At 43.4% G+C, this 19,866-nt stretch overlaps 2 protein-coding genes across 3 annotated transcripts; both read left to right on the top strand.

The window, feature by feature from the left end:
• The first annotated feature begins 1,016 nt into the window (after positions 1-1,016).
• SNRPA1 (small nuclear ribonucleoprotein polypeptide A') lies at positions 1,017-8,779 on the top strand. The gene is made up of 9 exons (XM_038420218.2): positions 1,017-1,319; positions 1,788-1,935; positions 2,547-2,625; positions 5,070-5,116; positions 5,838-5,940; positions 6,516-6,595; positions 7,134-7,209; positions 7,613-7,706; positions 8,502-8,779. Exons 1-9 carry the CDS (start codon positions 1,238-1,240, stop codon positions 8,558-8,560), a joined length of 768 nt encoding a protein of 255 aa, XP_038276146.1. The 5' UTR covers positions 1,017-1,237; the 3' UTR covers positions 8,561-8,779.
• A 1,848-nt stretch (positions 8,780-10,627) lies between these two features.
• SELENOS (selenoprotein S) lies at positions 10,628-18,465 on the top strand. 2 transcript variants are annotated; one of them, XM_038418733.2, is made up of 6 exons: positions 10,628-10,823; positions 11,107-11,241; positions 12,882-12,988; positions 14,618-14,707; positions 14,819-14,897; positions 17,568-18,465. In XM_038418733.2, the coding sequence occupies exons 1-6, from the start codon at positions 10,745-10,747 to the stop codon at positions 17,648-17,650; spliced, it is 573 nt and encodes a 190-aa protein (XP_038274661.1). In that variant the 5' UTR covers positions 10,628-10,744; the 3' UTR covers positions 17,651-18,465. The 2 variants fall into 2 exon arrangements, with proteins under 2 accessions (XP_038274661.1, XP_038274662.1); XM_038418734.2 differs by having other exon boundaries at positions 10,662-10,823; positions 14,819-14,894.
• Positions 18,466-19,866: the final 1,401 nt, after the last annotated feature.

The following is a 19,866-nucleotide window of genomic DNA, read 5'->3' as shown; positions in this document are numbered from 1 at the left end:
TCCTCAAGGAATCAATCCTGAAGCACTTAGAGGAGAGGACAGTGATCAGGAACAGTCAGCATGGATTCACCAAGGGCAAGTCATGCCTGACAAAAATAATTGCCTTCTATGATGAGATAACTGGCTCTGTGGATGAGGGGAAAGCAGTGGACGTGTTGTTCCTTGACTTTAGCTAAGCTTTTGACACGGTCTCCCACAGTATTCTTGCCAGCAAGTTAAAGAAGTATGGGCTGGATGAATGGACTATAAGGTGGATAGAAAGCTGGCTAGATTGTCGGGCTCAACGGGTAGCGATCAATGGCTCCATGTCTAGTTGGCAGGCGGTATCAAGCGGAGGTCAGTCCTCGGGCCGGTTTTGTTCAATATCTTCATAAATGATCTGGAGGATGGCGTGGATTGCACCCTCAGCAAGTTTGCAGATGACACTAAACTGGGAGGCGAGGTAGATACGCTGGAGGGTAGGGATAGGACACAGAGGGACCTAGGCACATTAGAGGATTGGGCCGAAAGAAATGTGATGAGGTTCAACAAGGACAAGTGCAGAGCCCTGCATTTAGGACGGAAGAATCCCAGGCACCGCTACAGACCAGGGACCGAACGGCTCGGCAGCGGTTCTGCAGAAAAGGACCTTGGGTTACAGTGGACGAGAAGCTGGATATGAGTCAACAGTGGGCCCTTGTTGCCGAGAAGGCCATTGGCATTTTGGGCTGTATAAGTAGGGGGTGGTCGTTCCCCTCTAGTCGACACTGGGGAGGCCTCATGCGGAGCCCTGGGTCCCGTTTTGGGCCCCCACTACAAGGAGGATGTGGAAAAACTGGACCGCGTCCAGCGGAGGGCAACAACGAGGACGAGGGGGCCGGAGCCCACGACTTCTGAGGAGGGGCTGAGGGACCTGGGACTGTTTAGTCTGCGGCGGGGGGGCCTGCCCCAAAAGAGAACGGAGGGGGGAGCTGCGCCTGTCCTATGGCAGGCGGGGAGTGGGCCCTGGCGCAGCAGCTGCCCCATGGGGGGGGAAGGGGAGCTGCGCCTAGGCGGGGCTTGTGACTCCTTGGGGCGGGGCGGGGCGGGGGAAGCCGTCCCCGTTGCTAGGGCGTTGGGAGGCGGGCGCTCGTAGGCTCGGCGCTCGGCCCGGGCCTGCCGGCTCGGGGGCTCGGCGCTCGGCGAGTGTCCTGCGCGGCGCGGGGCGGCGCTCTAGGCCCCGCGGGAGTCGGGGGCGGCGCGTGCGGCGCGCGGCAGGATGGTGAAGCTCACGGCGGAGCTGATCGAGCAGGCGGCTCAGTACACGAACGCCGTGCGGGACCGGGAGCTGGACCTGCGCGGTGAGGCCCGGCCGGGGGCCGACAGGCCCCGACCTCGGAGCCGCGCGCCTGGGGCGAAGCGAGGCCTAGCTCGGAGACCGGGGGCTCTGTGTGTGTGTGTGTGTGTGTGTGTGTGTGTGTGTGTGTGTGTGTGTGTGTGTGCAAGGGTTCGGGCCGGGGGAGGGGTTGAGGTGGGGAAGGCTGTTGAGGGGCCGGGGGAGCGGTTGGGGTTCGGGCCGGGGGAGCGGCTGGGGCTGGGGTTCGGGCCGGGAGGGGCCGGGGCTGGCGTTGAGGTGGGGGAGGGGCTGGGGTTGGGGTGGGGGAGCCTCACTCCAGTTGTGCGCGCTTGGGAGGGGGGGGTGATGTTTGTTTCTAGCCTGGGTACCCTGCATTCCTTGTTGAACCTGCTGCTTTCAGGCCCCCTCCCCCCCCCCCCCCCGACCCCCCGTACTGACTCGATCTAACCCGGGTCTGATGCTTTCCCCCCAGGGTACAAAATCCCCGTCATTGAGAACCTGGGCGCCACCTTAGACCAGTTCGATGCCATCGATTTCTCTGACAACGAGATCCGCAAGTTGGACGGGTTCCCTCTGCTGAAGAGGCTGAAAACGTTACTCATGAATAACAACAGGATATGGTATGGGGCTGTGGTCCTGCAGCTTGGGATAGATTTGGGGGGTGTGTGGAAGAAGTCCTGGGGTGCAGCCAGTTTTCAGCATTGGCTTTTCCTTGTATGATTGGAGTGGTGCAATTTACAAATGGCCAATGATTATTTTAATGGAGGAATGCAGCATGTTGCAATATGGAGCAGTATTGTAGTCTGCTTCATTTTCAGTGCACTTTACATGTGCTGATGCTCATAACTCCTGGGTCAAATCAATAAGTATTATCTTCATTTTATGGTCAGGAAAACTAAGGCATGGAGTTTATTTGCTCAAAGCCACAGATACTCAGTAGCTTTCGCTTACCATTCCTGTGCTCAGGCCAGTGAAAAATGTAAATCATGTTCATGAAGTTTGGGGCATTGGTAAGTGGGGCACAAAATGGATGTGATCAGAGGTAATTTACAGTAGCAAATAAAGAACCAAACTGTTTTACTTGAAACAGGATGACTGATTCCAAAACCAAGTGATTCCTTGTACATGTATTGCATTGAAGGGTTAAAATGTGTGTGCATGTTTTTATTATTAATATTTATTACCAACCTAAATCAGATTTTGATTTATTTTTTTAAAATATTAATTTTAGTCGGATCGGTGAGGGACTCGAACAGGCCTTACCCAACCTCCAGGAGATCATTCTTACCAATAATAGCATTGTGGAGCTGGTAAGTTACTAATAAAAAAAAAAAAAAATAGATCAAACCAGTTCGAATTATGCACATATTTGTATATGTTGTTGTTACATGGCTTTGTTTAAAGCAGTTTTATTTACCTTTCGTGTATTAATCACAGATTATCTTTTCTCAAGAGGATAATTTTTGACATGCAGTGAAGCATAAGATGTTACTGATAGAAGGCTTTTCTAGGAAAGGTATAACACAGTAACATGTGACTAGAACTATTCAAATGCATAAAAGTTAAGTGTGTACAGGATTGTTCATGGGACTGTGTCCTTCCTTAGAATGTACCTTTTGAAGTTGGAAATTGTGCTATTTTTATTACAAAAAGGTCAGACTTTTCTTTAATTTTCCAGTTTGATTAGGCTCATGCCTCTTTTACACTCTTCCGATGTAAAGTGGACATGGAATGTTAAAAGAGAATAGGAAACTTTCACAAGGATCACTTCATTGCTTTGAAATTAAACAGCTCCAGCTCTAAACACAGACTCAAAGAAACAGTCTTGTGAATTAAAAAAACTTGAAACACTCGATGTAAAAATTTTTTTCTTTTTTCATGGTTGTATTATAGCCATTTAGGAATCATATGCAATATTTTTTCCTAGCTTCTATGTTTGCATTACATGCTTGTGAATGCTAACAGTATTATTATATGCCCTCTTAAAGCTAAATTTTGTCCTAGACTATTACACCTGTGCAGCTCCATTAGCATTGCACAGGCATAAATAAGGGCAGATTTTAGTCCTTGGTGTGGGGCTTGAGGCAGATTTGAAGTCCTTGATGGCGTGGTTAGGCCTTGCCTGCACTACAAAATTTTGTTGCCGAAAGTTATGCCTCTTTAATTAAACTGCTGTTGCATGTTCACACTATGCTCCTTGTTTCGGCAGAGTGCATCAACACTAGCAGCTCTTGCATCCATACAGAGAGCAGTGCACTGTGGTAGCTGGCCGCAGGGTGCTATGGGAAGGGTTTGCAAACCTTCCATGGGGCAGATACAGCGTCACATGATGCAGGTTTCTCAATCCCATTGTTCCATGGGCATCCCAGTAGATTGTCAGCTGCTTTTCAACTGAAGGGGGCTGGAGAGTGGTGTGTCTTGGGCTGGGGAGACACACCAGCCAATCCTGGGGGAGGGGGAACCCCCCACCGCATCAGCCCTCGACTCTGCTCCTCACAGCAGTTTCTCTGAAGCAGCCTATGGTTTTGTGATTCCTTCCAAGTTCTCCTACAGCCTCCTTAGCTGCAGGTAGCAGCATGCTGAGCAGCTCTGTGATCTGAGGAATGTCAAAGCAGCACGGCAGTCAGTCCCTCCACTCCCCACAGCAGCAGTCTGCCTGCCACTGTGTTACTAGTGCAGAACAGAAGCATTCCAAGTTATTGACACAGAGCAGCACAGCTCAGATGGCAGATACTTCCTGGAGCTTTGAAAGGGGAGGAGAGCATGCCTGCAGGGTAGCAAAGTCGTGGCAGGCATTGTGGGATATTGGTGGAAGCCAGTTATGGGGACAAAACAAACAGCAGTGTCTACACTGATGCTTTATCGCTTTCACTTTGTTGCAAAAAGCTTTATGCCTCTCAGCGAGGTGGTTTTATTTTGTCGGCAAAACAGAGTTTTGCTGCCAAAAGTAGCTTTGTAGTGTGTAACTGCCCTTGTTTTGTCGGCAAAAGGCAGATTTTGCCAACAAAACTTCATAGTGTAGACAAGGTCTTATCTGCTTACGCCTTATCTCCATGTGCTAATGGCCTAAGACTAAAACTTGTTTTACCTCATTTTTTTTTCTGTCTTTTTCCCCTGTTATTTTGAAGCTATTTTATCCTAATGATATTCAGAACATTTAAGAGCAATTGTTTCTTGAATGAAGGTTTATACACTGAGTACTTGAGATATTAAGTACTTTGTTTACATTTCTAGAAAAAATATTTACAGATCATTGTAATAAATTACATTTTCATTTCATTTTCACTTTTAAAAAAAGTTTGAAATGAACATGATCTTTATCCTATTTTATAGTCCGATATCCTTTACAGTAGCTGCATACTACCAACCATTTTTACTTACCTGCTATTTATATGAGTGCTTGGATATGCTAGAGGCTAATGATCGTCCATTACAAGTTTTGGACTCCTGTTAAGTTAGAACATAAGAACGGCCATACTGAGTCAGACCAAAGGTCTATCCAGCCCAGTATCCTGTCTTCCGACAGTGGCCAATACCAGGGGCTTCAGAGGGAATGAACAGAACAGGTAATCATCAAGTGATCCATCCCCTGTGGCCCATTCCCAGCTTCTGACAAACAGAGGCATGGGACACCATCCCTGTCCATCCTGGCTATTAGCCATTGATGGACCTATCCTCCATGAACTTACCTATTTCTTTTTTGAACCCCGTTATAGTCTGTTTTAAGATTACTTATTGTGGTCCCATTATTCAGGGTGAACTGGATCCTTTGGCAACAATTAAATCACTGACTTACCTGAGGTATGTAATCTTAATGTGTATGAACAGATCTTTTTAATGTACAGCTATATTTGCTTTTAAAAAAAATCTTTCATATTATTTTACGCTTACTATTAGCCACTGGCTTAGTTCTTTGTTTTGAAATAGCTGGTTTTTCCGTTGGACCAGACGTATGTTTTAAATAATGAATCAATAAACAAAAGGCTACAAAAAATACATAATTTTTAATGGGTGAAATTCTTCACTTGCCACCAAGTCTGTCAAAGTAAGTAGGAATTAGCCACTATGTTTACATTAAGTGCTGTGTAAGCATACAACCTTCTCTATTGTATATTTTACCTTCTCAGAATTAGGTTAAGATCTATTGTTTCAAAATACTCTAGATTAAATCTAAATCCCATGCTGTTCAGCAGAGGGAATTGCATCAAGCCAGGAGATCAATAAGAGATCATGAGCCAGAATCGGGGGTGGGAGGAGGAAATATTCAGATTTTTGTTTGTTGTAGAAATATGATGAACAACTACAGTTGTTTGTATTTTCGTTTGAATTTCCGTAGTAAAATTCAGTAAGCTAATAAACTAGACTCTAAGAACAAACTTTCTCTCTTTTTTTCATAGAGATCAAGAGCAGTATTGTTACTGCATTTATTTAGTGTGCAGTCTTAAAGTTTAGCGTGCAACTTCTTTAAAAGAAGCAGTCTCTTGTATTCAGAATTTCTTTAAAATCTTTCTTTATTTCATAGTATTTTAAGGAACCCTGTAACAAATAAGAAGCATTACAGATTGTATGTAATCCACAAAGTCCCACAAATCAGAGTGTTGGATTTCCAGAAAGTGAAATTAAAAGTAAGTGGCATTTTTCCTAGCCTCTGTGTAATTAGGATCTTTTAGTTAGACATTTGTTCTTGTTTTATTTGATTGAAAATTTAATGGTGGTGCAATTTGTGCCCTCTCCCTGACCTACCAGTATTTGTAAGCTACATTTACATCAATACTGGTGTCTAATGAAATACATACTTTGGGGCAGATTTTACTTCACCAGTTCACTGTTTCAATAGCTTAATTCAGTACCTTAAACCACCAGTGTTTAAGTACAGTTTGGATCTTTGTCCTTTTTAGTGTTCTGAGTACAGCAGCAGATCTTTAGTGAAAGAAATAGGAAATCTTAACGCAAACCTCCACTCCATCTGAGGATGAAAAGATGGGGAAGAACTTCCTTTGGGAAGTGTCTGAGACTGCCATACTCAGAATTTAAGCCTTTTAATTTATTGTTAAAGTGCTTCTAAATCTAGTGTTGAGACACCGGTCTTCGCTGATCCAAGAAGTCTTCAGCCTATTTGTTTTTCAAGGAAAGAAGCTATGCAAAATGCACATGATGTTCCTATTGAAATTAACTTTGTGTGTGTGTGGTATCGCTGTAGGAGCGTCAGGAGGCAGAGAAAATGTTCAAGGGCAAACGGGGTGCACAGCTTGCAAAGGATATTGCCAAGAGAACAAAAACGTAAGATAAAGAGAACCAATTTAAACTGGCATTTGCCTTCAGAAACACCACCTGGGTTTCCCTGTGCGGCAGTGGAAAGTAAATTGAAATACCACTTGTTAACAGGATGTCTTAACATCTCTGGTGGTGTCTCACCAGATATGCTGGCTCCAAACATCCTCCTCTTGGATGGTGGTGAATACCATTGCTCAAAAACACCTTTTTTTTTTTAAAAAAAAAAAGGTGACTTCTCATTACAGTCTACGCTGCAGAACTCAACTGTTCAGCAACATCCAAGTTAATGGCTTAAATCCAATGCATAATCTTCTTAATGCAGATGGTCTGCTTCTCTTCATGAGCAGATAAAAGGGTGGGAGGTGGGGAAGCTGACCTGCTGGTGTTTCTGAAGGAGGCAGTTCTTCATTGTATCAGTTTGTTAACAAAGATAAGATACTACACTTGATTGAATGCAATACTTCCAATGTTTTCTCTTTGGAAGTTAGAGAAGCAGATGTCATTCATAGGGATGTTAATAATATACCTTTATTTTTCTTTCAAGTTTTAATCCAGGTGCTGGTTTGCCGACTGACAAAAAGAAAGCTGGGCCCTCCACAGGAGATGTTGAAGCAATCAAGGTAACATTTTTAGGACATGATGTACAGGGAAAACTGAAGTAGGGAAACTGCCTAGGATCAGAAATTTAGTGATGTTAGGTGCCCCCCTTACTGGTAACTGCTTGCTTACTTTCCAAAGTAACAGAGGAAAAATGCGTTCTGATCACTTACATATTATACCTTTTGAGTTTCTTGTTGCAGAAATCTGAGGTTTTATTGGACTTCCTTCTTTGTGTCCCTTTCTTGATCTTAGTGACTTCTTGTTCTGAGTTTAGATTTGACCACAGAGTAGGCCAACATACTGTAACTCTCTCTACGGTAAAATTTTAGTTTTCTTGAAGCAGATGTTCTTTATATATTAATTGCAGTAGCTTGTTAACATGTTGAATGAGTATTGATAAGCTTGTTGGTCTTCCCCTTCTAGAATGCCATAGCAAATGCTACAACTTTGGCTGAAGTGGAGAGACTCAAGGGTTTGCTGCAGTCTGGTCAGATACCTGGCAGAGAACGAAAAACAGGTAATTGTATACTTTTGTTACTCTTCTATTTTGTCACAGAGTGATTGAGTAATATAAACCAGCATGAATCAAAAGCATAACTTTTTAAAACTTTGCCTGGAACTTGATACGATCTCAGTCAGTGTGTTGAGGTGGATGGGTTATGTTGTTGGAGATGGTTAAAAAAGAAGTGGTGTCATCAATCAGTCTGATTCTATTTCTAAAAAGTTAAAAGGATGAAACAAGGGGGTGGATATTTCATGCTGCATAAATCAGGAAAGATGAACTTGTAGACACTGTGAAAGGATGCAAGAATCTTAATCCAAGTGAAACCCTTTTAGATGTACCACTTGTGCAGTATAGTTGAATTTGACTAAAATCATTTGGGCAAAATTTGACAACCTCAAATACAGAAGCTTAATTTTCTGAGTCAGTTTGTTGACCCTAAAGATACCAGGTATTCTGACGTTTTTAGACAGTGGAAGACCTAGACTATGGGGAGTTTCTCAGTGGGAATAAAGCAAGCTGCATATCGGACTAGGCAGTGACAAGGTCAGATGTTACCATGGGTATAACTCAGACTGCAGTAAAATAAATGCATCCGATGAAGTAAGCTGTAGCTCATGAAAGCTTATGCTCTAATAAATTTGTTAGTCTCTAAGGTGCCACAAGTACTCCTTTTCTTTTTGAACCATAACTGTAGGTGAATGTGAGAATCTTCAAATCATTATCCCCACTTTTCAGATAGGGTATAAGAGATTAGTGTGTATAAAGTCTTAACAGGTATTAAATAATTCTGATGTATCCATTTTGTAGGACCAACAGAGGAAGTTGAAGAGGAGATGGAAGAAGACACAGTTCCCAATGGATCTTAAATGGTATCGTCAGATGATCTGAAGATATATAGTATTGTATCCTTGTTTAGGAATACATTTCCAATGTTGTCATAGTGTTAAGTTAATAACATTACCCCTTTTACAAAATGGATTTTTGTTAGCTTGGGGCTTTTTTTTTAAGTCCGATTAGTATGTTTGAAATTTCCATTGTAAATTTTATACTGTACATGAAGTCCAATAAAACATCATTTCCTCTCTGCAGGTGTTGTTGTGACAATTTTATTCTCTGCGGGCCTAAAATCGATGTAATATCCTCTTCTTCCTTAGGTTTCTCCTAGATGCATTCTCTTTCCTCAGTGGCCTTTTCTTTAACTCACCCTTGATATTTAGTTACTGGTAAAGTCTTCATATGATTTAAACTGTCAGTTATTAAAATATGAATATAAATATTGACACAACTGGGGAAAGCAAAAAATAAATTATCCATGGTCTATATTTGGTTAGCCAAAATGTAATTACCGAAGTTTGAATTTAGTCAGTTGTCTAACCCATATTCCCTTTTTAAAAAACAACAACAAAAGTTATGCATCTGTTAACTAGGGCCAAGACCTCAGTTTTGTGTTATCCAGAGATTGCAGTACCAGCAGCCAATTGGGTCATTGGTTTGTTAATTCAGCAGTCATCCTTCTCATGCAGCCTGGTACTGTGAAGCTGTCTCCCATCTATGAAATGACTCTAGAAGTTACACAGATCTCCTATTAGCATAACTGCAGTATGTATAAAATCACCCATTGCAGAAACACTGCAGTGTTAGAGCTCCTAAACATCCTGCACCACCAAGGCTTTTCAGTCACCATGTGCTTGAAGCATGCCTTTAAAAGGTCTGAGTCAGCTGGACTTCTAAAGACTTGTATGCTGAGTAATGTGACATGCTTATGCAGCAATGCTCATGGTTGCAGGCTCTTCCCATTGCAAGCCAAACCATTGAAGCAGTACATTGTCTGCCTGGGTGTAATGAACTAATGCCGTGAAAAATGACAGATGTGCCTTGGAGCAGCCTGATTAGGGACAGGGGGGTGGGGGCCTAGATATGAGTGAGCATGTACCAGTGATGCATAAAGTTGTTAAAAACACTGATCATCTGCTATTTGGAGCTCTGTTGAAGGACAGGCAGTAGTGAGTCCTAAAATGACATGCTGTACAGAAGAGCATCTGCGGAGTGGAAGCAGGAAGCTAGGATGAATGTAAGCAGAGAATCTAGAAGCCGCAACTGGGGAACCTATCCAGGAAATGAACAGCAGTCAGATGTCTGAGAAGATTGGCAGGCAGCAAAGGAGGTAACAGATGAAGAATAGGGAGACTTGTTCTTAAAAGCTGATGCTAGTGTGAAGGAGGCTTGATGTGAGGGCTAGATGTAACCAGTGCCAAATCATGGCGGTAGAAGGGGTGTAAAAGAGTAGGTAACAAGGGCTGGCAGCTCATACAGCGAGGGATGCACTGGCAAATGCAGAGGGAGTTGGAGAGGAATGAATGCTCAGTTTCTCCAGGCCAGTAACAGCTATGGGCAGGCCCTGTTCCTGCAAGTCTCAGGCTGTAGGCAGGGAGCTATTTACAGCCATTAGACGCAGGGAGGCAGGATCTCCCGAAGTCCAGGAGTTGGGCATGCCTTAGAGACAGGGTCTTGGGACCCGTGGGGGCCTCCACCCCCTGCAACCCCTGTGGCAGCTACACCCATCACTCATTGCAGGGGCAGGGGCAGCTGAAATCCAGGGGCGGAGCCTAGGGCAGTCCAGGGAACCTCAGTATTGATAGATCCGGACTTCTCAGACTCAGAGCACCTCTTCCCTTTGATTGGTCTAGGGCTACCCTCCCTGCGCTTCCTGATTTCTCATCATTGGTCTGAACATCTGACACCCCCCTTCTGATTGGTTTCAGTTTTGGCCTCTTCCCCTATCGCTTGATTGGCCGCAGCTTCGATACCTCTTCTTTTGATTGGTCTCCGCCTCCTTTTTTTTTTTTTTTTTTAACTAACCACCGCCCCCTGATCTTGCCTATATCGCGATTGGCCGTCAGCAGCCGCGCTGCTTTCTGATTGGCGGAGCCTGTCCAGGCCCTGGCTACGTGTCGCCTAGCCCGGGGACGAGTTCCGGGGGCGGTGCCAGCTCCCGGACGTGGCGGCCCAGTGACTCCGGCTCGCTGCGAGGGGAGGCCGCGGCCGGCGGGATGGAGCTGGGCGGGGGGCCGCCGGGTCCCGGCAGGCCCGCGCTGGAGCAGGAGGGGATCCAGGCCCTGCAGCAGTCGGGTGAGTGGCCGGGCTCTGGGGGTAACGCCCGCCCCGAGGCGCTTGGGGGGACTCTGGGGGCAGGGTCGGTCGTGAGGGGGCCGGGGCTCTGGGGCTAAGCGCCGACCTGGGGGCTGCCCCCCAGCGTGTAGCCTGCCATGGCCGTGGGGGTGGTGAGGGGTGACAGGCCCCATAGGAGTGCGGGGGGATGAGCCCCCACGGATCCTCTTCCCCGGCAGCAAGTGGGAATCCAGGCCCAGCCCTGACACCTCTGGCTTGACGCGTCCATCTCCTCTTTCTCCAGTGGGCTGGCTGCTGGCCAGCTACGGCTGGTACATCCTCTTCGGCTGCGTCACCGTCTACCTCGTTGTCCAGAAGTTGGCAGAAAAGATGAGAGCCCGCAGGAGGAACCGGCCCGATGCAGCTGGGGCGCCACTTGGTTTGTAAATCTCCGGTGGCTCTGGGGTGGCCCGTTCGTTTGCCCTGGGAGCCTTCTGTTGTTTAGATCCTTTACGGTGGGTCCTTGGGTGTAATACCTTGGAAGGCTTCCCAAAGTCACAGTTACTGGTAGAAGAGCAGATGTGGAGAGCTTTATTAAACGCCAATATGTGACAACGTTCCTGCTCTAAGGATCTTATGAACTAACACAGACGTGATACCCAGGGCAACTTTTCAGGCACCAAAGGTGCAGAGCCCTCACTGGCGAGGTGGTTAGTGGGGGAAGGCTTAGTGAAAGATGTGGCGCTGAAGACTGGCAAGGCTTTGCCAAAGATGGAGGATGGTCTGAAAGGAGAAGAGAGAAATAAAGGAAGCAGTGAAGAGAGGTGCTGCAGGATAGCATAGGGCTTGGGGATAATGGGTCTTGACTATGATCTTGAAAGCAACATGTTCTGTATAGTGACTTGTATGATACTGTGCTGCCAAAATACTTAAGGGTTCATCACCACGGAAGTTTAACACCTTATAGAATTGCCAGAGAAACTGCAAGATGTTTTTGTTATGCTTTGCAAACCCTCCTGATTAGTATTTGCCAGTCGCTTCCTTCTTCTTCTTAGCACCACCCACTTCATAGGTCATATCTGTGCGTAGCTGCCCACTGTGTATGCTATGTTATCTCTTGAATTGTGCCTCTAGATTGTAAATTGTACACAGTCCAGGCTTTGTTTCAGTTTGAAACCACCTATTGCCTTCCCTTTGCATGCTGGCTTTCTTTCATAGGGATAACTGGATGTCACTGTGCAATGAAACTACACAGGAATCTTTTTTTCTAAAAATCGTGTTCCAGTGTTGCAGGCTGCAATGGAAATATTAAGTCACAGGGGAAAAAAATGACATGCCAAAAATCCAGTATTTTACACAACTACTGCTGAAACTTCTCATCCAAATAATTATTTATTCATGATTTAATACATATCAATATACAACTCATGCATATAAAATGTTACTACAGGGAAGTTTCATAAGTAGAAAATGCTGAGTAAAATATCTGAGGTTTTCTGGGGGGAAGTCAGCCTTTTCCCCTGTGACACTTACAAAAGGCAGCAGGGAGAGAGGTGGATACGATAGGTGGCCTGTATCAGGCTGTCTGCTTTCTCTTTGGAGAGGAAGATGTATAATACCTTCATAAATCATGTCTCTGATAGAGCATGTTGGATCTTCCACTTTATTATGATGATGAGACCAGTAGGAGCAATTGGAGAAGGAATGGGAGGGAGTCTGGGCTGGTTTGTTAATGATTCCTAATAGAAAAAGTTCTGTATGTAGATGAAAGTGGATTTCCTGCAGGAGTATGGTTACGTAGTTCTGAAATAATTCTTACCAACCAGTTTCAAACACTAGAACGGCAACTTCACATTGTTGAGGGGTGGGTTAACTTTAATGGATTAATGATCATTCCAAAAATTCTAAATGCGATCAGCAGTTGGATCAGTGTATAAGTTATTGGAAAAGATTAGAAGTTAGAAATTAAGATTCAGCTGCAGTTTCTTCTAGATCAACTATAGAGCTGTATGGTTACACTTCTGTATCAAGATTCTTTGAAGATGATCATTTTGCCAACTTTTTTTCATGATCTCATAGAACCTGATGTGGTGGTGAGACGGCAGGAAGCTCTGGCAGCAGCTCGCTTCAGAATGCAAGAAGAGTTGAATGAACAAGCTGAAAAATACAAAGAAAAGCAAAGACAGGTAATGTGAGGGCCAGGAGAACATTTATTTAACTTCTTAATTCGCAGTCCAGTTTTTGTGTGTGTGGTGGGTGTTTTTTTTTTTTGTTTGTTTGTTTGGGGTTTTTTTTGGTACAGGTAGATTTATACCTGACCAAATTGTAGAAGATCTGTGAACTCCTGGATTTCTTCCATATTCTGTTTGGTACAGAAGGCTTGGAAGATTATCCAAGTCTTAAGGGTCAAATGGTGAAGACTGATGTATTCCATTTGTATTACTTCAAAGACTTTTGGCATAAGGAGAATAATTGTCTTAAGCCCAAATGCCGAAGTGCTTGGTTGAGTTGAAGCTTTGATGATCTTGATCAGTCAAAATGAATAGATCCTGCTAACGTGCAGGAAATTCATTCATGCTGGACTGTTTCCACTATTTGTTCTACTCCTTCCTGAAATAACTGACCTAGTTAATACTTTTTTCCTCCTCAAACGTACAATAAGAAAAAACTCTATATAGGCCTGATTCTTGAAAAAGTCAGACTTGGACTGTGATTGTGCATGCAAACCCGGGTTTTGTTTATGCAAAAGGATTCTTCACTGGCTATATTAGCATGCCAGTTAACCACACAATTGCACATGGAATTTGTATGCTCAGTAGCAAGCTTAATTTTTCAGGAAATTGAGTGCCAGTGCAACTCCACGAGGCCTTAAAAAGCTGTAAAGTGCAGCTTGTACTCATGAGGAATACCACATAATTCAGTGATGCTGTCTCCTCTAGGTAACAGCATAGGAAAGCTGATAACCAGAATAGCAGTAAAGAACCTCACTAATCCTAGTTCGCTTTATTTTCTCCCTGCAGTCAATAGAGATGGTAATATCTCTTCATAAGTAATCTTCAAGTGTCGGAGTCCCTATCAGTGTAGTTTGATATTTGAAGAAATCCTGGTAGCTAAAGTCTAATGGAAAACCGTGTTCTGGAGGAGAACAGCCATCTTTGAGGAAATCTAACCCAATGCATTTAGACTGAGAGAGCCTTGCTTTCTTTGACTCTGGGCAAACTAATATACCTCTTTTCCTTTCCCATCCTTAAGAATAAAGGAGTCTGATGTGTTAACCATTAGCCTGTACTGCCTATTTGATAAATTACTTTAAGAAAGATTCTGGTGGCATTTTCATATGCTGCTGATTGTCTATTCCATGTGAAAATATGCTTGCTTCTGCTTTTTGACGCTTCATTTGAACAATACGTTTTCTTCCACCAAAAGCCTCTGATATTTTAAATGCCTTCATATCCATAATTTGTAAAGATTTGCTTTCGAGAAGACCTTTTTTTATATATATACACTAAAATCTAGTTAGCTCTTTACTTAACATTTCATTTTGTTCTTTCAATTTGCCTCCGCACATGGAAAAGAGGTGCAGCTATGATTTAAAGTCATATTCTTTCCCATCCCTGTGCAGTGTGGTTGGAAAGACTTGGATATTACTTCTTTAGCTAAGGCAAGGAAAACTAGGAATTGTATCAGTTTTGTTTGTGTTTGGTTTATGATTTTTTTTCTATGCTAAAATGGCAGTAGTTTAGCTATTGGCTTTTTGTTCCAGTTAATTATACAGTCAAACAGTGTTACAAACTCTTCTATTTCCCCTCCCTCAGCTTGAAGAAGAGAAGAGAAGGCAAAAGATAGCAATATGGGAAAGTATGCAAGAAGGAAAAAGCTATAAAGGAAATCTGAAACCGAACCAGGTAACTTTACTCTTCTTAAACTTCGCGTGTTGCAGCAAATATCTTTAGTTAGATAACTAGCTAAAAACTACAAGTTGACAAGCGCTAAATAATTTTCATTTGTCTGAACAGCAAGAAATAGAATCCACTGCTTCTGCCTCGTCAACAGTCCCGAAGCCTAAACCTAACAAAAAGCCTTTGCGAGGAGGTAGTAAGTATGAAACCTGGGTGTCTGTCAGTTATGGAAAATGAAATACTTATTCGGCTATCTAGATGGTTATTTTATACATGGGTGATTTTGTCTCTCTTTGTTGAGACAGAGGGTAAGCCTTGATTCTTGATACAGCTCATGAATTGTTGGAGGAGTCTTGTATTTGAGCACTATAGTCAGTACAAAGTCAGTTCAACCTTTGTAGCCACGTTCTGCTATATGTTACGGAGAAAAATCTCTGGGCCTGTTGTATGTTTCTGCTGTGGGGAAACCTGACAGTATTACAGCCCCTTGAGAAAACTTTTTAGCATGACTCAGAGATATGGTAACTCCTCACTTAACCTTGTCCCAGTTACCATTGTTCCGCTGTTGCTGATCTATTAGGGAACAAGCTTGTTTAAAGTTGCGGAATGCTCCCTAATAACATTGCTTGGCAGCTGCTTGCTTTGTCCGTTGCTTGCAGGATTCTCTGGACGAGCAGTCCCTCCTTGTGGGGATTAGAACCTAGGGGGGCCAGCAGCTCCCCCCCCATCAGCTTCCCTAAATTCCCTGTAAGGTATGTGGCTTGGCAGCTGCTCAGCAGCAGTTCAGGTGCCCCCCTCCATGCCCCCGCTTCTGCCCTGCCCTCTGCCTTGGAGTTGCTCCCAGGAGCTTCCTGCTTGGGGGGGGGGAACTGATATCAGGATGTCCCGCTGCTCCTCCCCCCGCTCTGTACCCCCTCTCCACAAAGCAGAGGAGGGGACAGAGCTTGGCGGGGGGAAGCTTGCTGGAAGCTGTTGCTTCCTGTCTGAACTGGCTGATCTGCTTAAAAGGGCAACGTACTTAAAGTGGGTTCAGCGTATTTAAAGGGGCAGTGCACGTTTCTCTCTCATGCACGCACCCCTCCGCACTTTGGAAAGTCAGCACTTGTGCAGCCGTGCATGTGCCATCAGGAGGAGGGAGATACTTCTCGTCTGCGTTTTTTGTTTTATTTTACCCAAATGTAAGTGTAATTTTAGTTTCGTTTGCCTTACTGTTCAGATGCCACAGTGACTGAGCCATGATATCACTACTATAGATAAAAGCCACACAGTCTATTCTTCCCCCCCACCCCCCTCCCCAATATACAATGCACCTACTTTCCCTAATAATAAAGCCTAATTTGGGATCAATATTCTAATTGGTATTGCCATTAGTGATTGTCCAGATGATTCTACCAATGAATGTACCAAAAACAGAAGGAATACACCTTGAGAGTACAGCAGTGAATAAGTTATAATAGCTGCACAAAGAACCTTGTCACATTTTTAATATGTTTAGTCAATAGTTCATTTTACTATTGAGTTGAAAATCCTACTTGAATGTGAGATTGACTGCCATCAATGCCAAACACGTATGTATCACCTTAACTGATCACTCTCGTTATAGTGTGTATGGTAACACCCATTGTTTCATGTTCTCTGTGTATAAAAAATCGTCCTACTGTGTTTTCCACTGCATGCATCCGATGAAGTGAGCAGTAGCTCACGAAAACGTATGCTCAAATAAATGTGTTGGTCTCTAAGGTGCCACAAGTCCTCCTGTTCTTTTTGCGGATACAGACTAACACGGCTGCTACTCTGGAATGTTGTATGTTGTTTATCATCAGCATACTCTACTAGTCTGTTACTACAGAATGCCGAGCATTAAAACTGTTATGAACAGGAAATGAGAGAATAACAAAGAATGGGCCGCATCTAAGCTAAGAAATGTCATAACATTAGTTGGTTCCTTCAGTCATTTCCCTCTCCTGCCACCTATCCTAGCTTCATCCCAGGCAGAATCCATGTTTAAATGACAGATTATGGAATTAGATGGTTGTATTCTGCTCATGAGGTAAACAAGGGTCAGTTGAAGAATCCTGCAGGCTGTTCTAGTTGCTGAATAAAATTCTGAAAACAGAACTTTTAGTTGTTCAGTGAACAAGATAACTTCTGTAATGATGGGAAAGCAGTGGAGGTTTGAATGGAATAGGTTAATATTGAAAACTGCTCAGTCAGTATAGCAGAGAGTAGTAATCTGTCTACTGATCATGTATGGACAAAATAACTAGACAAGAGACATTTGCAAGCCTATATCTTTCCCAAATGTACCCTTGTAAAAAAGTGACTGAATCTGGTGTTTATCACATTGGGAAATCCAACTGAAAATCGGTGTCTGTCTGGTTTATCTTATGAAATGAGAAAAGTAAATATAAAATCAAAATTGCCAAACCCATGGGGATGAGAGGCATGCACTTCTCTAACACCAGTAGCAATGCCACTTCTGTCAGAAGTTTACTTTAAAGAGGTTACAGAGTTTAACCTCGTGGCAAAAAAATGAAACTTAATGGTCTGCAGTAATGAATGAGCAGTGCTATGTTTGTGATGCAGACTTTGTTATATATAGTGTTATCACTGCAAACTACACATCTCCGTTGTGCATTTTGGAAGCCCTGTGGGTCTTCTACCACTTAATTTCTCTGTTGGAGTGGGCCAAACTTGTGAAATATGAATGCTTTACTGTGATATGTAACCTCTTGAAATCGCCAAACTTCAGTTATTGATGACATGGACTGTCTGATTGTGTTACAAAATAAATCCCCTCTAAACTGGGGTTTACCTCTGACTCTCAATTGTCCATGTTTTTACTATCCCTCCTCTGTCGTTGCAGGTTATAATCCTTTGTCTGGAGAAGGCGGTGGAACCTGTGCTTGGAGACCAGGTCGCAGAGGAGGCCCATCTTCAAGTGGATGAGGCTAACTTTACTGGTGTCTAATGACACTAGCAGGCCTAATCTGACCCACTGTTCAACTGCCTGCAGCTTGCATGTCACAGTGACTCTTTTGGGGCTTGATTTAGTACAGGTGTAGACTTAGAAACAAATGTACATGACACACAGATTTTAATGTGACAGCTAAAATCCCTGACACATTATCACACACAGGAAAATGGTTTATCCTTTTTTAACAGACTGAAGATTATACAGGGAACAGAGTGTCAATCAACAATTGTCTTTTGCTTTATCTGAAGAAGTGTGGTCTATGGCTAAAGCATATGATTAAGTCACAAAGTCTGGCTTTTACGCCTGGCTGGTCAGGAGACTGAGGCAAGTTCCTTAACTATCTGTGCCTCAGTTTACCATCTGTAAAATGGGGGTGTATACTTTCCACATGGGGTGGGTGCACAAAGGCATATGGATGATAAAAACCTGTAAGAATAGGGCTTGCCTGTATGATATTTCCATTCCTGGGGGCACTTCAACAAGTCTGACTTAATATTTCTGCTGGTAACTAAGGGCTAAATCTTTCAGTGGGTGACTTAGAGCATGGATCCAAGGGCTCAAATGTCATGGGTTTAGTACAAAAGGCCAATTATTATAGATGAGTCTCTGTGACAAGCTGCATTGAATGATGTTGTCCTTATAAATGGTAAACAAACCAGTGAGGATTGCTGATACTAGACAGTAGATGTGGGTTTCTTGCTATATCTTTTTTTTTTTTATTTCAACAGTTTTGTAAAACAAAACACTGTAAATATTGAATACCACTGGAAATAAATTGTAAACTTAGTATTTGCAATACTGTGGTTTTTACTGCATCTTTTTACATAGGAAGTACCTGTTCTAATTCAATAAATGTGACTAAAGCAAGATACTTCCTGGATTGTGTGGTTACATTTTTTGACTACTAATTCAGCATTAGTGCTTGGCCTGACATTTTGATGGCGTCCCTCGGTGATTTTTTTTTAACCCTTCTAATTTTCATTGGTGGCTATTTCAATGACAAATGTCTGTTTTCTAATAAATAAATAAATCGCCTGCAGGCTGAGACCAAATTGGGGAAAATTATCAGGCTAGAAACTAAAAGCTTTGGACAGTTACAAATATTGGAAAATGGGGTAAAACAGATCCTCAGCAATTGAATCTTGTCCAGCCTTACAATTGGAGAGCTTATGCTGAAAAACATATGGCAAGAGCCTTGTGCTTTTCAAATGGTTGGAGATGGTCAGTAGCTCTTTCCAGGCTGTGGTCAATGATCTCTGCTTTTTGGGGTGGTGGAAATATCTTGGGCTGGTTAACTTGAAAACTAACAGACCTTCAAACAGAAGAACAATAATTTATAACTTCTGTGGCTCTGAACCTACAGTATGATCCATTCACTGTGACCCCTGTGCTGATGACATCAGTGGGAACCTGCATGAGTCTAATAGGTCCCCAGGCAGGATCAGGTCCTTCATCTGGAGGCCTCTAGAGTAATTTCCTGTGTACCATCTTGCTTCTCTCCACCAGAGGTACTGCAGAAATCTTCCAACATGGGCTGGTGGCCTGGCTGTCTTTCATGCTGAATAGCTCAGCTGGATACAGAAGCCTGTACCCTGCTGTCGGTCTATGCTGTGTGAAGGTCCCGGAACATTTGTACTGAAAAGAGTCGACAGTTTGCAAATGAGTTTAACTCCAGCCTGTGTAAATTCTACATGCTCTAAACAGTAAGTGAATAAAGAGTGTAGGCTCTTCATTCTTCTTTTTTGGCATATATTCAGCTGTGTGGGTGGACATGTTGATCTAAAGGCAGCTGATTTACAAGTGTCACCCCCTCTTCAGTACTTTTATCAGAAACCTGGGTGGCTTTGGCTAGTCCTTCTTTGTGGATCTTGCAAGATAAAGCATGAAAAGTTCCCATCAAAGGCGTATGGCAAGTATCCACACTGCTCTGATCTCTTTATTTTGAGTTAGTACATACAGTGCCCTATTTCACTAAACTAGCTTAAAGCCCCTTGCAAAATTGTGCTTCTAAACACACACTTGGAGACTCTTTACTGTTATTTCTGCATGGATATTCCATTTTATGAGTTCGCAAATCTTTATAGCGACTACCCCCTACATCTTATGTTCCCAACTTTCAGCCGCTGACCATAAATGGACTATTTCAGCCAAGTGTCATTTAATGTTATGAGCTTTAAAGTCCCGAGTC

Source organism: Dermochelys coriacea, chromosome 10 (genome assembly GCF_009764565.3).
Source record: "Dermochelys coriacea isolate rDerCor1 chromosome 10, rDerCor1.pri.v4, whole genome shotgun sequence".
NCBI classification, from domain to species: Eukaryota; Metazoa; Chordata; order Testudines; family Dermochelyidae; genus Dermochelys; species Dermochelys coriacea.
The sequence above is the reverse complement of the archived record's forward strand: the minus strand, read 5'-3'. Positions and strand labels throughout refer to the sequence as shown.